The sequence below is a fragment of the Lygodium microphyllum genome, chromosome 1 (genome assembly GCF_053477565.2).
Source record: "Lygodium microphyllum isolate KBCC chromosome 1, Lygodium_microphyllum_v1.1.10, whole genome shotgun sequence".
Classification (NCBI taxonomy): Eukaryota; Viridiplantae; Streptophyta; class Polypodiopsida; order Schizaeales; family Lygodiaceae; genus Lygodium; species Lygodium microphyllum.
This window is the reverse complement of record NC_141135.1, coordinates 66,105,291-66,121,435: the sequence shown is the minus strand read 5'-3', so window position 1 is coordinate 66,121,435 and position 16,145 is coordinate 66,105,291. Positions and strand designations below refer to the sequence as shown.

Genomic DNA, 16,145 nt, shown 5'->3' with positions numbered 1-16,145 from the left:
GCAAGATTCGCATGGTTTCTTACAGGGCCGGGTGACAGTTGAGCTGCCAAAAGGCAAAGCGCCACGAATGATGTAACGGACGCCGTCACGTGCAAAAGGGGAAACCCGCGAATATTTAGAGGAGAAATGCAAAAGAAATCCGGAATTGGATTCCCCCTGGTCGGCGGGCCACCTCATCGTCGCCATGGACCATCATGGCTCGTGTATGCCGGCGTGTACAGAGAGAGAGAGAGAGAGAGAGAGAGAGAGAGAGAGAGAGAGAGAAAATGTCTATTCATATCGAAATTCGAATGATGATGATGATAGTTCTCGTATAAAATGATGATGGTGATAATGATTCTCCTATAAGATGATGATGATGCTCCTCTGGCTGCCACCTCAGTGCTTACCCCTGCAGTAGCTTCCATGGATTCTTCCTCTTCTTCTTCTTCTTCTCCTTCTTCGCCCTCCCTATGGCCTGCCATTCCCTCTGCTTCCACCCTCGCCATCAACCTCTGGCGCAGCCGATGGCTCGTCCTAGTGGCCTCCTTCTGGATCCAGGCCTGCGCAGGCATTGGCTATGCTTTCGGGAGCTACTCCCCTCTCATAAAATCGGCCCTGGCCTACAACCAGCAGCAGATCAACATCCTCGGTAATGCCAAGGATATCGGTGATTCCATGGGTCTTATCTCCGGTAGCCTCTGCGAGGCCCTCCCCATCTGGGTCCTGCTACTCATCGGTGCTGCTCAGAACCTTGTTGGCTATGGCTGGCTGTGGCTCATTGTCACCGACAGGGCTCCCGCCATGCCTTTCTGGGTGGTAAGCTCTGTTCCTGGTTCTCTCCTCCATTGTAGGTTAAGACTTGTCGTTCAATGTGTTCTGAGCATCCCCTAGCTCTGAAATAACAATCAATGCAGACTAATGAATTCTTACTTTTATTGGACGCGGCTTCTGGTGAATGAAACTGCGCCTAACACCACTAAAAAAGTTTACACCACAGAAAGTGCTGATTCTCTCTTATGTTCATAAAGCCTTACTGGCAAGTTACTGCTTTTTACTTCAGGTCAGGCAACAAAGCCTTCCATTCTTGTGCCACAGCATTGCTTGAACAATGCAGGATCTCTGTACTCCCACTCACCAAATCCACAAAGTGGTGACGATTCAACAACTAGTGGGAAGGTATCTTGTGGGTTCAAACCCCATTGGCTACACTTTGAGGTACCCCACACAAAATGCACAAGGATGAGTCTACATTTTTGTTGCAAAATCTTGTTTGGCAGATCAGTCAATTGCAGTTGTTTCTCAACAAAATGAAAGTGGAAATGACTAAAGCCAGTCAACCGATGATGTCTAGCAACCGAGCAGGCTTAAGATGCTGACACAAATTGCCTGACACATAACACAGTTGTTGGCAGCCAATTGAGATGTGTACTAAATTTCAGCAGTTAAAAGCACTCAGCTATGAAAGTCTGCACATTTAAGGTTTATCTCTGATGCATGGTCAACTGAAGTTGAGCACTACAGAATATAGTCATCAGTACTTATTATTTGACTAGGTTGCATGCTCCTGACTAGTGGATGAAGCCTGAACTACTTGCTTCAGTAATATACTCATCCGTACTTATTTTTGACTAGGTTGCATGTCCGTGAGTAGTGGCTGAAGCCTGAACCAGTTACTTCGGCTGGCATATTAAAGCCTAACTTTCTTGTCCTTTGAGTGGATTGCAATAATGACCCGACTAACTGCTCGCTAGCTCATGGCAGCTCCTAGCCTAGTCAAGGTGTATTACGTTAGTAGTTGTGCCTACTTTGTGCATTTTCTAGCTCTAAAGCGCAAGATCATGGTATTCTTGCATGTACAACCATGTCGTTTGGCCCAAGTCTCAATTGGACTTTGTGAAATCACCTCCCACTTTGCTTGTTATATCTCTTCCTAAGCTTGTGGGCAGCAGACAAACAATGCTGGAAACTGCAGTAAGAATTCATTATTGAGCCATCTTTCTGCATGTCTCTAATGTTACGGAACTTGGTGAGGAACTATTGCAACTTGTGCCATCTCTGTTGGTGGAGAAGGATATTCTTTGCGACATTATCAATTATGCCATGTCGAGAGTTTAGGGGCTCATCTTGTACCTCCTGTTTTATCTCATGCCCAAGGGCTGGGATCCAAATGCTCTCTTTCTAAAAATACAAGTGTCTACGAGGGTTCATGGGGGGCGGGTTTTTTGTGTGTCAAGTTGGCCTGCCAATGCAAAAGTGGCTTTTGGGAGTTGACTAAGAATTGAGGGTTAAGGAGGCCTATAAAAAAGACCATTGGGCCATCACTCTTCAACTCCAAGCCTTGGGGCTTGCTAGGCATGCACATTTTAGTGGTGGGGGTTGATGATATGGTTGCTAACCTTTGAGGTTTGGAATTGGAGGCCTGACCATTGTGGCTAACCCCATGCTTGGAGTGAGCGGGCATGCCTTTGTTGTGATTCAAATGGCACATTTGAGTTTTTTTGGGCTATAGCATTTTCTAGTCTGGTGTAAAGCCCATGATAGGAGTCTTTGAAGCCTCCCCTATCCAAGGACACTAGAGGAGCACAATGATGTGCAAGGAGGTGCCCATAAAGGGGGGCCTACACGACTTGCAACTAAGGTAGGTGTGAAGAAAACTGCTAGGGTTTGCACTGAGGACACATAGAGTGTATGACCATGACAGAAACACAAAGAGATAGACACAGACACAGAGGGCAAAACTCAAACCCTAAACGCAAAACTCGAAAACTCAAACCCTAAACGCAAAACTCGAAACTCAAACACAAAAACTCAAACACAAACAGAAGAAGGGAGAGGGAGAACACAACTCTGAAGTGAATGAATGGTGTAAATGAATGTAAGAGTGTATAGTGTGCTCAAGGGTAGAGCAATGTCGGAGTGTGACGCCCATTGAAGATGGATCCGAAGTCTGTGACCACCAGTTGGAGTGTAGGAATGCTGAATAGTGAATCGCAGCAGGCTGGTCACCAAAACGCAGCAGTTTGGAGGTTGGAAACTGGTAAATGCAGCAGTGTGCCACCGATCAGAGGCTAGAACTGTGCACAGTCTGCTGTAAGCAGCAGGCCGAAACAGTGTCTGAGAGTGTCAAGGTTTGCAATGTTGAAAACGCAGGCTGGCTGACCCTGGAGATGATGGATAGCAGGCTGAATAGCAGTCTGGGACAGTTTGGAGCAGTCGCCTACAGCAATGGACAGGCTGAAGATAATGTGGTTGTAGTGGATGATGGCTGGACAATAGATGGAGGCGGGCTGTAGGCTGGAAACTGGGCGCCAACAGCAGCAGAGGATGTGTGGGCTGGTCTAACCTGCAAACAAGGATAATCGCTGAATGGGGGCAGCTTGTCTATTTATAGATGTGGAAGGGTGTCCCAAAAATTAGGGTTTTCACTAAACTCTCTCGAACCGCTCCCCGTTTTAGGGTTTCCAGTGAACTCTCTCGAACCGCTCCCCGTTTTAGAGTTTTACTCTAAAAGAGCATTTTTAGTGTGTTTTGGGGCTGTTTAAGAGGCTAATCAGCAAGTAATGCATATTTTACCTCAGCACCCTCTCTCAAGCCCAAACTTGAGCTGAAAGGTTAGGCCAGCCATTGTGATGTTTATGTATCCCAAGGCGTCCCATCCCAAAGCACCCAAGGCATCGAACAAAGGGTGCATGCTAGCTACCTAGTGGCGTATCAAGACTACAGAGGCGATGGTTATCGTATCAAGGGAATCCAAGTAGTTACCCTAGAGAGGACAGGGCATTGGACAAAGGGTGTACGTCGGCTGCCCACTGGCCTACCAAGCCCTACAAAGGCGGATGGAACTACATGGAATGTTTTTTTTTTTGAATAAGTGAAGTAAATTTGATGGGATGCGGCCAATTGAGTAAAAGTGACCCAGAAGACAGGAGTAGGGAGGGTATACCCAACACATCAGAAAACAGTACAAGCTAACCCATTCACTCACGGTGTCGATGACGAGGAAAAATAGGTGATGAGGTATCCATGTGATGAAGAAGGATGGTGGTGTGGTAACAACAGCCGCTGGTGGAAACAACTTAGGATCTGTGCAAGTGGTGGAAGTCACTGCTATGATAGCATCGAGAGAGATGCTGCACGATCTGCCTCGGGAGGGGAAACCGCCATATTGAAAGAAGAGTAAGCACTCCTAGGATGATAAAACCATGAAAGGAACGGTACGCATCCCCACGTCTCTAGCCCAGGGAGGACCAAAGCAATCTGCAAGTTAGCCCTACACTGAAAGTCAAAACCCTGCAAAAGAGATGAGAATTTGCAAACACAGAGGTCAGTGGTGAGATGCTCCAAAGCAAAACAGAACAAAAAGAAAATCTAACTCAAAATAAATGCAATGAATATGTATGTTGAGTAAATGCAGTGGAAGACAAAAAAATAGAAAAACTAAGAATAATGAATTCTATGGGCTCGACTCCAAGAATGCGAAAAATGAATGCTAGACTGACCTAGGGTATCCGAAAGGACCTAGATGCATGCGAATCGAAGAAGGTGACTACCATTGTGTATGTCCAGTAGTAGGGCTTTGCCAAGGGAACGCCCGACGGGGTAGAAAGGAAGGTGAGATGGATGCATGAAGTGCAATAGGATCGAAACCTGTAGATCAATCAACCAATCCCTTAGGGGTAGTGAAAGAGATGGGCCGCTCAACACCAACAACAATGGGTGTTGAAGGAGTAGATGAAGCAGGAGCAGAGGGCATAGCCCCACTGGACTGTGCAGTCGCAACGGCCTGTTGAGGCTTTTTAGGTGGAAGACCTTGGGCCTTGGAGCGACACTCCTCGTCCACATGGCCTGCTCTCTGGCAATGTGTGTAAAATCGGTTTTTCTTAGGGAGTTGCTGCCAGATAGGTCTAGATTCTTTGGTTCCATCTGAGGAAGAGGAGTCACCCTTTGATTGGCTTGCCTTCACATCTAGCGAGTTCTTGCCACTAGTGGGTGTCCCTCCCGAAGAAGAGGCAACCAACCCCCTCTGCTCTGAATAAGGCTGTGATGAGGATTTTTTGTGGACTTGATCATATAGCCTCGCGCAACGCAAAGGACTGGCACTCAAACTCGTAGAAGGTTGGCAATCTAGGTTGGGAGATGATGCATTGAATGAAATTGAAGTACTTGTCGGGCAACTTATTCAAGAAGAATGTAACCTGATCGTCATCTGACTTTGGAGAGCCAGTAGTGGCAAACTCGGCAAGTAACCACCTATAGTCAGTCAGGTTGACTTTCAGATCATCCCCTTCCTTAATAGAGAACTCTTGAAGCTCAAAGTTGAGATTGATGCGCCGAGTACAATCACGAGCCGCATAGCGGTCGAGAAGGTGGCTCCAACGCTCTAACACAAGGGGGAAGTGCTGCAACTGAGAGTGATACTTAGGAAGCAATCCCTGTATCAGCTCTGTTAGCAGCCATGTTTGTCATGCCTTGTCATCTCCTGCCTGTGAGCCTTAGTCTGAGTGAGACGAGGACTTTAGGAGCTCTGACTTGTCTATCACTTGTTTTGACGGAGGAGGTAGCTTATTCTAGAGCACTCAGTTTATTGCATTTCAGTGCATTTTCTCCTCCAGTCCGGATTTTATGTGCATATCCCGGGGTAGTTTCTGCATTCTTCAACTTGCCTCACCTGCCGGACATTGTCCACCCTTTCCGAGATTTTTCTGAGCATTCCTGGCATTTTTACCAGCATTAAATGCTGGTCGGATCAGCATTAAATGCTGGTCGGACATATTTATGGCCTCAAATATCAGGTCGGCCAGTTTTTGGGTTTTTTGGCTATTTATAGCCGTTTCCTACTTGGCAGTTAGTTGTATTATCATCTTCCCTCCTTCTTTGGCAAGTGCACACTTCGACTCCGTCATCTTCCTCCGTCTTTGGTGCTGCCGTCATCATCAGCCTGATCTGGTGCCCTCACTAACGCTTCGGGCTGCGTGCAGGGACTGATCAATCCATTTCAGTGTATTCAGCATTCATTTCAGTCAGTGCAGATTTTCTTCCTTCATCTTCTGCTTTCTCTCTCTCTCCCTCTGTGCTCGTGTTTCTTCTTCCGTTGCGCACTCTCACAAGCTCAACATTGGCTATGGCATTGTGGGCTCTCCATTGATGGATGTAATCAAGGTGAGCTAGTCGAGGGTCCGACATAGGCTCTAGACCAATGACGAGGTCCCAAAGACCCTGAGACTCAAGCACTTGTTGCATGAAATTAGACCAAGTGTCCGTGGCAACAGGAGTGGTAGTGATTGGAGATGGATAGTGTGAAAAAGTGTAGTGTGGGTAGGATGGGGGAGTGGAGTACACTTGGGAATGGGCCCCAAAGAGCGCGTGTGCCCACTAGGCATGCGTGTAGTGTGCAAGGTGGATCCATAGGTAGGGATGGGTTGACTAGGCATGGGCATGGCAGCCACATGAGGAACCCAAGGAGGTGGGACGGGAACATGGTGAGCAGAAGATGGGAATCCCTACGTAGGTGGAACCCAAGGAGAGTGTGAAGACGTACCATAAGCTGAGGATGGAAACTCTTGTGTTTGAGTGGTCATGGGAGATGTGAAGTTGGGGATAGTGAGGGGGATGCCCATTACAGTCGTCCCAGGAGTTATGGGCGTGCTCATGTGCTAAAAGGTGGGAGGCACTATGTTAAAGGGTGGCATTCCCCTAACGAAGTACCATGGTGCAAAGAGGTAGAGAATGGGGTGGAGAAGGAAAAGGTGCTAGGAGCCGAGATGGAAGATCCAACCCCTAGGGTGTGTGATGCAGATGTGGAGTGTAATCCAAGGTTTTGGAAAGATGATGAGAGGTGTGATAGAGAAGAGGGTGGGATGGGAGGGAAGTGAGAAGTGCGTGTGATATGCTCAAATGAAACAGAAGCTGTAGATGTACTTGAATTTCGTCTGCTTCATGAGCCCTCTCTATTGAAATTCACATGCGCAAAGCCATCCGGATCCTGTACCTCAAAAGAAGAAACAGGCGAGGGTTTTGATTCATGCAACACAAAAGAATTGTATAAACCTGACATTGGACCTGGCTGAGATGATGAAGATGGATCGCTAGACGTTCCGAATGCCATATGTCCTCCAGGATCGGCGGAGAGGTGGCTAGCCTCACCAACGGGTCCGGATGTGGTAGCAAAACTGGTAGAAGGGGTGTAAACATCACCATACTTGTTGCGATAGTACTCCTCAAAGTCCTCCTCTGTCATGTTAGTGAAATCTGGTGAAGGTGGAGTGTTGTTCCCCTCACCGAGTCCATAATGCCGTCTTAGGGCCTCCAATGAGGGAGAAGCCTGATAAGACATCATAGGAACTGGAGAAGAAGGTGTTTGGGACATTGTGATTCGGTTAGGAGTCGTATTGTGTGTCTCGCACAAAGACTAGCTCTCCATAATATCCGCAAGCACTCTTTACAAGAGCATTGGCTCTGATACCATGTGAAGGAAATTGCTAGGGTTTGCACTGAGGACACAGAGTGTACGACCACGACAGAAACACAAAGAGACAGACACAAACACATAGGGCAAAACTCAAACCCTAAACGCAAAACTCGAAACTCAAACACAAACAGAAGAAGGGAGAGAGAGAACACAACTCTGAAGTGAATGAATGCTGTAAATGAATGTAAGAGTGTACAGTATGCTCAAGGGCAGAGCAATGTCGGAGTGTGACGTCCACCGAAGACGGATCCCAAGTTTGTGACCACCAGTCGGAGTGTAGGAGTGCTGAATAGTGAATGGCAGCAGGCTGGTCACCAAAACGTAGCAGTGTGGAGGCTGGAAACTGGTAAACGCAGTAGTGTACCACCGATTGGAGGCTGAAAACTGTGCACAGTCTGCTGTAAACAGTAGGCTGAAACAGTGTCTGAGAGTGTCAAGGCTTGCAATGCTGACTGACCCTAGAGATGATGGATAGCAGGCTGAATAGCAGTCTAGGACAATTTGGAGCAGTCGCCAGTAGCTGAGAGCTGTTGCCTACAGCAATGGATAGGCTGAAGATAATGTGGCTGCAGTCAATGATGGCTGGACAATAGATGGAGGCGGGCTACAGGTTGGAAACTGGGCGCCAACAGCAGCAGAGGGTGTGTGGGCTGGTCTAACCTGCAAACAAGGATAATCGCTGAATGGTGGCAGCCTGTCTATTTATAGATGTGGAAGGGTGCCCCAAAAATTAGGGTTTCCACTAAACTCTCTCGAACCGCCTTCCTGTTTTAGGGTTTCTACTGAACTCTCTCGAACCGCTCCCCGTTGTAGGGTTTTACTCTAAAAGAGCATTTTTAGTGTGTTTTGGGGCTGTTTAAGAGGCTAATCAGCAAGTAATGCATATTTTAGCTCAATAGTAGGTAGTGGCATTTTCAAGCACAACCAATTGGAGATTTTCAAGTCTTGTTATGCACAGAAGTGTAGGAGGGAATCCTGCCTTCGCATAAAATAGAAGCCATTGAAGTGCCATAATATGCTGGCTTATTGATGTGAGAGAACAAATCAAGAGGTGCAATATTTGGTCATTGCCTAACTATCAAGGCATGAGAGGGTGGTGCTTTGGTATTTCATTCCTATACCTTGGGTTTAGACTTGCCTAACAAGGTTTAGGCATCTACTATAGTTAGAAGTCAAGCATCTACTTGTGCAGCTAATGTGAGAGGGCAGTGCACAAGTTTGAGGCGGCTAAATTGAGGAGCTTAACGAGGCACTTAAAAAAGGATCCTAGGAGTTAGTTGTGGGAAAGGAGTCCTCACTCTTGGACTCTAGCCTTGGAATCGCTAGACATACACATTTGAGGAGTGTGTGTCAGTGGTATGGGATGCTATTTCTTAAGGCTTGGAAGGTAAGGCCCACTCATTTTGCTGCTCGCCTTGTGGTTGGGGGTGACCTCAAATGGGTCTATGTTGGGGCAGTGAGTTAGGTGCTACACTTTAAGTTTTAAGCTTTGTGTTTGTTTGTTGTCATGTTAGGGTTATGCCTGTTGTTCCAAGTGTGGGCGTGTTATTGATATTAGAGGTCCTTCTAGGATATGTGACAAATAGGGTAAATAAGAACCCTCTTCTTGGGATTGGGTGGACTGGGACTTTTTGGGAGGGAATGATGGAGTTGTGACCTATGCAATGAAGTGGATGGTGGATGTGGAAGAATGGTATGGCAAACATAGAGGTCACCAAGCTGAGGAAGGTGTTGTCAACTGAAGATGACTTATAGATGGATTGGACTGAGCAGGCTGACTGCAAAATGCAGTTGGGAAAGGCAGCAAATTGGTTGTGGCAGTAGGTGACTAATAGGATAACAATTGTGTGATGATCCTCCACTGAAGTTGAAACCAGTCTTCCTTCTGTGGAGGGGTGGTAATAACCTAATTATAACTCAACTACAATAAGCAATTATAAATGAAATGCTGAAACACAAACATAGCTGTGGGAACGACAGTTCGGTACTCGTTGTTGTGATTGAGCCTAGGGGTTTAAAGGAAAATCGTAAGCAACTAGAATGGCATGGCCCCTACCATGATAAACCTACCATGATAAACCCAACAATATACCAATCAATCTTGGACATTGGATATCTTGTTGGCCCCAAAACTGGCAGCCCTTCGGTATTTCTTTATCTTTAGTCATAGTTGAATTCTAATACAATGGGATTCATTCAATCCCCTTCGCAATCCAAAAGCTCCTTTGCTGTTAACAATGACTAGCAAGTCTTCAAATTGATTTGCCCCTAGATTTGCTCGTGTAATTGGCCTTCACTGACTCCTTGGAAAATGAAAATTGCCCCATGAAACCAACCTTCCTTCTTGGATAGGGTGGCACTAACTTGATTTAACACTAATTACAGAAAGTAATTAATTATAAAAAGTAAATAATTCACATAAATTGAAATACACACTTTATCAGTTTAATCTTGGACAATGGATAGCTTATTGGTCCCAAAATTGTGCCCCTTGCAGTATTTCTTTAGCTTTTATTGCAAATGGATGGAGTGCAACTGAGATTCTCAGATCTCTGCTAATTAAAGTGCTACTTCTTGTTATTGATGATCACCAAGCCTTTAAATCAATTTGCCCCTTAGTTTGTGTGGGGAATTGGCCTTTACCTTGCTCCTTGAAAGACAAATTAAGTCCCAAATGTAATATGTTGGCCTTTTGAATCTCCCTACAATTCTTTAATTTTAGTTGCGGGAAATTAATTCAAGTCCTAGGCCCTCGATTTTGAGCATGCATCATGAGGTGGCTGCCAAGTCTAATTTCTGCTGTAAATTAGGGTTTACAGCAGAGATTGATTGAAATCTCTTCCTCTGATGACTCAAACTGGTGAACAATATTGAGGGAAGTTGAGAAATGGTTGGAGAATGAGAGAGAATGTTGAAGAGAGAGAAAGTTCAGACTTACATCGCAAGAAAATGGAAGAAATCCGCTACTACCCTGTCTAGATAGCCATGAAAGCTGTCTCCATTGATGAAACACATCGATTATGAGGTTGTTTGTTTGAAGTAACCCTCAAATTGTTGTCATCTCTTGTTGTAGTCTCTTTAGGGCATGTCACTAGCTCCTGGAGAGTCTCTTGCTGGCTGGAAATGGCCTGTCAATTGTTGTAGCAGTTATGGCAGTCTTCTCTTTCTCTCTCTCAGCTTGCACAAGGTTGGAATGGCCCTCTCTCTCTCTCTCTCTCTCTGTCTCTCTCTTTCCTAGTTTCAGAAATGTCTTTCCCACTTGCATGGGCAAGTTTTGCCAAGTGGTAGCCTTCGAATCCCATTTTCTAGCATTATCTAGCTTATTAAATTAACTTTAGTAATATTAATTTTGAAAATTAATTTAATAATTATTCTAGTGCCTGGAAAATTGATTCCGCTAGCTCATAATTAATTGGCTAGGATAATTTGTCTCCAAGTGTCCTTGAGTAGTTATTGATCCTTAGATTGGCATTAATTAATTAATTAATGTCTAGTCTCTAATGTTACTATTGACATTAGTGGCCAATAAATTAGTCTAGGCCCAAATCTGACAGTGGATACTACCTATACCTGTCCTAGTATCTGTTAGGCATAACTTATTGCAACTTTTGCCTTTGGCACCAATTGATATCTTGGGGTCTTGGGTCCCACATTGTGAAATAATTAACTTGCACCTCACATATGCAAGTCACATTAGCACATTTGATTAACTTTTAATCAAATGCTAAGCAAAGCAATAAAATTTTATGTCCTTGTGATACTCCAAAGTCAAAAGTTGGCTGGTCCCTCATTTGAATGTTGCTGAGAATTAATTCTCAGCCGTGAAAATTCAAGTCTTGAGGTTTCAATCTCTTGGTATGCTTTCCGAGGTTGTTGTCAAATCCTAATTTTTGCTGTAAATTAGGGTTTACAACAGAGAAAAATACAAAATGCTGAGATCTTTGGAGCAAGACTGGGAAATGGCTGGGGAATGAGAGAGATTTCTGAATAAAGAGAAAATTCAGACTGCCATTGCAAGAAGATGGATGAAATTAGGTGCTGCTCTATCTAGACAGTGATGAAAGCTGTCTATTGATGGAACACACCGAATATATGTTTGTTTGACTGAAACAACCCTCAAATAGTTGTCACCTACTGTTGTAGTCTCTTCAAGGCATGTCACCAGCTCTCGGAGGTCTCTTGTTGGTTAGAAATGGCCTGTCAATTGTTGTAGCAACTATGGGAACCTTCTCTTTGTCTCTCTCAGCTTGCACCAAGCTGGAATGACCCTCTTTCTCTCTCAGAGCTTGAAAAATGTCTTTTCCACTTGCATGGGCAAGTTTTGCCAAGTGGCAGCCTTTTGATCCAATTTTCCAACATTATTTGCATTATTAAATTAATTGTCAGCTTTAAAATTCTGAAAATGAATTTAATATTTATTTTAGTGCCCAAAAAATTAGTTTGACCAACCAACAATTCAATTGGCTAGGCCAATTCATCTCTCAAGTGTTCTTGAGTCTTCTTTAGCCCCTAGATGTCGAGCTAAAAATGCATTAGCTTGACTTAAACAACCCCAAAACATGCTTAATTAATAAAGAAACCTTATTATTTTAAAAAGAAATGCAATTCTAGAGAGTAAATGTGTCCCACATGCCAAACCCTAATTTGGGTATCCCCAAACTTTCTATAAATAGACATGTAGGCCATCCCTCTCTCTTAATCTCATTTTTGCAAGCTTGAGTTCTCTCTACTGTCCACACCTTGTTTGTAGAGGACATCGCGGTTAGAGCTTCCCATCATAGTATACATCCATTCGCTTCCTGATTCCAGCCTCTTCTACTTGTCGGCTACCTCGTGGAGCCGTCGCCATCACTAGAGTGCTTGCATTTATTGATGTCAAGACATCCACATATAGTTTCCATCATTTGCATTTTGTCACTATCATCTTCCTGCCTGCGTTTGGTGTTTATACCTTGCGTTTGCAGTCATTTTTCCTCCTCTAGTAGTCACCTCCTCATCCGCATTGTCATCATCAGCCTGTACCTATCGCCCAATATCAGACAACTTGTGTTTGTCTATTTCTTCCATGTGCACATCACCAAGTAATGGTCCCACCTCTTTTTTATATGTAAAATGCCTCACCCCAAAGCAACCAAGGCTTTGGACCAAGGATGCCTTGATGGGTTACCAAAAGGCCATACCGTGATTCTAGAGTTGATGGATATCTTCTTTCAAGTAGCCCAATTTTATTAGTCTTACACTTTCCTTTTGGTTCTTTTTTTGATATCTATACTTGAATATTAAGGCTTAAGATTTTTAAATTCTCCATAAAAGTAATAATTGCAAGGCAAGGATGGGGTGAACGAGAGTAGAAGAAGTAATGATAAGATAATGCTACAGTGGTATGTTGCATAATCCAAAGTAATCTGCTATAGTAGATTGCCATAATGATGTGCTGTGAATATGGTGGATCCAAATCGACTAATCTGTGACTAGGTAAAAGGGAAGTGTCCTACATAGTGTGATGAGTTTTCACCTTGAATGTGTGCTTGTTTTCACAAGTTTTCCCCCCCATCCAAAGTGCCCTATTTTCAAATAGATAGATTGCCAACGTGTGAGGAATGCAAGGCGTCATGCTCAAACATTATGCTATTGTAAATGCCTTGAACAACATAGTACGCTCAACAATGATAATATAAGTGTATTTTCGAAACTTGACACTTCAAGAAAGTGGAAAGAGTGAACACTTGAAGATAAATTATGACAATTATTCATAAAATTACAGCCATGGACGCATAAAAGAAATGAAGACAAGTTGAGGATTGAAAATGGGTAACCGCTATTCAACCTAAGGCCCTTAGGGATGAGCTTAGCCACAATCAACCATAGAGCAAACAATATTTCTCATTCTCACAATATCATGCAAAGGATGGACACATGCACACATGCCTTACATGCATATACTTACCACGCTACAAACAAAAGATTTCTTTACAAATTGAGATTTCTCAGCCTTTCTACATGGTTCTTTAGTAGTACATTGCCATGGCTTCCTTCTTGATCTTGAGATGGAAGAAGAGTTTCATAAGAGGTGCTATTATGAATTTATAGGTGTACTGTCTTGTAAACAGCAATGAGAGGAGGGGAAAATTGAGAGACTTTATGATGAAGAAGTGGAGGATAACTTTGGGGCTATCTTTAGTTGTTGTAATGAGTTTACAAGACGGAATATTCCAACAACAACACTTTAGGTCCAAAATTGAGGCTTTAAACAAGCATTTTTTTCACTAGAATGGCCATGCATCAAGCATGGAGGAGAGAGAAGTAGTAGGATATAGACATTTTTGTGTTTGCTGCCCATAAACAATGCCTAGCAGTTGTTGCCTGCATCAACTGAGCTCCAACAGTAGTTGCCTGCCCTAGACAGTGTTATCTACAGCTTCATCTTCTACACATGATGAAACCAGCTTTCCTTTTGTGGATGGGTGGTAATTCCTTGATTACAACTTAATTACAGCAATAACATTTATTACAAAACTGAGAAATGCAAAATAACTTACAATCTTGGACGATGGACACCTTGTTGTCCCCAAAACGGGCACCCCTTTCGGTATTTCTTTAACTTAATTGAAGAAGAAGTTGATGTACAATGGGATTCTCCCAATCCCTTTCGGTATTCCAACTCCCCTTGCTGTCCAAAATGACCAGCAAGTCTTCAATCTGATTTGCCCCTTGATTCGGGTAGTCAATTGGCCTTCACCTGCTTTGATGGAGATGGAAAATGCCCCAAATTCATTGATTTGCTGGTCCCTCCACTTGAATTTGAGTAAAAACAACTTCAGCCCTATTGAATCTAAGTCTTAGAGCTTCCAATTTTTGGCACGCTTCTCGAGGCTATTGCTTAGTTCCAATTTCTACTCTGCAGATTAGAGTTTACAGTAGAGAAATCTGAAATTTCTCAGGTTTTGGTGATCTCAATGCTGTAATCTTTGGAGCAAGGCTGTAGAAAGGTTGGGAGATGAGAGAGAATGCTGAGGAGAGAGAAAATTCAAACTTTCTTTGTGAAAACTTATAGAAAATTAGTCATTTACTGCTGGTGCCGTGTCTCAACAGCCTGTAGTGCTGTCACTTGCTGTTGATTAGTCTTCTCCTATCCCTGGCTGCCTTGGAAGGTCCTCCAATGACTGCAAATCAGACCAACATCTCCTTGCTCTCTGTTGCAGGTTGAATGCACTAAAAATATCTCTCTCTAGCATCTAAAGACGTTTTTCAGTCTTGCGTGGATATTTTTGATAAATGACAACCTTCCCAAATGGTTTTTCCAGCATGATCTATAATTAAATATTAATTTTCAGTCGTTAAATATTAAAAATTAGTCTAATAATTATTTCGGTGTCTAGAAAAATAATATGGTAAGCCAATAAGTAGATTGGCTAGGCAATTTCCATTCCTGAGTGTCTCTGCACCATCTTTGACCATTAGATTGATGTTAGATACCATTAAATACCACTTCTCTAGTGTGACAAAAAAACTGACACTAATAGCCAAATGAATGACCTAGGTCAACAACTGGCACCACATACCACCAAGTACCTGTGCGGCATAACTTATAGCAATTTTTGCCTTTGACATGCCATGATTTTCTCGGGTCATGGGATTGTAAATTACTCTAACCGTAGTTATACCTCACATGTGTGACATTTACTTTAACCATGTGATAAGAAATTAATCCACATGGTAAGTGAGGTTTCAAAGATACAGTGACAGCCCTCCCCCTTAAAATCCTTGCAATTGTCCTTGATTGCATTACCAGATGCATCGAAAGCAAAATAGTGAATTGGAATTTCCACAAGGAATCATAGTTAGCACAACATTGTGCATTGTTGCTCAACCATTCCATATGCCCAACACATGTTGAAAATTACTAGCCAATCATAACATAACATAGGACTCACAAAGAATCTCAAAAACATTGCCAGCTTATCATGCGACATGTCTATTTCTCATGAGCTCAACTCATCGGGCAAAACCAAATCATAGCATAGCAGAACCAAGCATAAACCATGGCTAAATCATCAATGCCATCATAACATATGTTGTTGTCCATGGAACCAAATGTAAACCATTGAAAATTGAGCATAAATTGATCATAAATTGATCACTTGCTGATTTGAGAACTGATTACAAACTGCTACAAATGTGACCCCAAACTGATCACAAACTCATTGCAAAACTGATCAGCAATCAATGCAAAAATTGATGCAAAACTGATCCCAAAAGTGACCAAGTTGATAAAAAATTGAGATGAAATTGATCATCAATTTTGCCTCAAAATTGAGGTAAAATTCATGCCAAATTTATCATAAGCTGATGCGAAAGTATAGTTCCAGTGACCAAGTGAAACTCATACTCATTTGCATACATCTCACAATGACTAGTACATTAAGTAATGACCTCATGGCAAACATACTGTCAGCATAGTACCTTGGATGCATGCTGAATATATCCAGATCCACTACATACGAGAGCTGTCCATAACTGGAGGAGTGAACGTGCTACCTCCCCCTTGAGCATCAGGCAATACTTCAAACCCTTGCTCTGCTGAATCTAACGGGGAGCTTGAACTAAAGTTGGCTCTAATTGAAAGGCATCTTGGTAAAGCTGCAACAATTGAGGATGGTCTGCTAAGTCATCCTCTTCGTCCATTTGGCATCCA

At 43.4% G+C, this 16,145-nt stretch overlaps 1 protein-coding gene across 2 annotated transcripts in view; it reads left to right on the top strand.

The window, feature by feature from the left end:
- Positions 1–212: 212 nt before the first annotated feature.
- LOC148041206 (protein NUCLEAR FUSION DEFECTIVE 4-like) overlaps positions 213–16,145 on the top strand; it is a 56,680-nt gene continuing 40,747 nt past the window's right edge. Inside the window, exons 1-2 of one of the 2 annotated variants that reach the window (XM_087678113.1) lie at positions 213–798; positions 1,048–1,197. In XM_087678113.1, coding sequence (XP_087534239.1) covers positions 406–798; positions 1,048–1,197 — 543 coding nt within the window. In that variant the 5' untranslated portion in view covers positions 213–405. The remainder of the gene's footprint in view (positions 799–1,047; positions 1,198–16,145) is intronic. The other variant, XM_087678121.1, reaches the window with a different exon arrangement.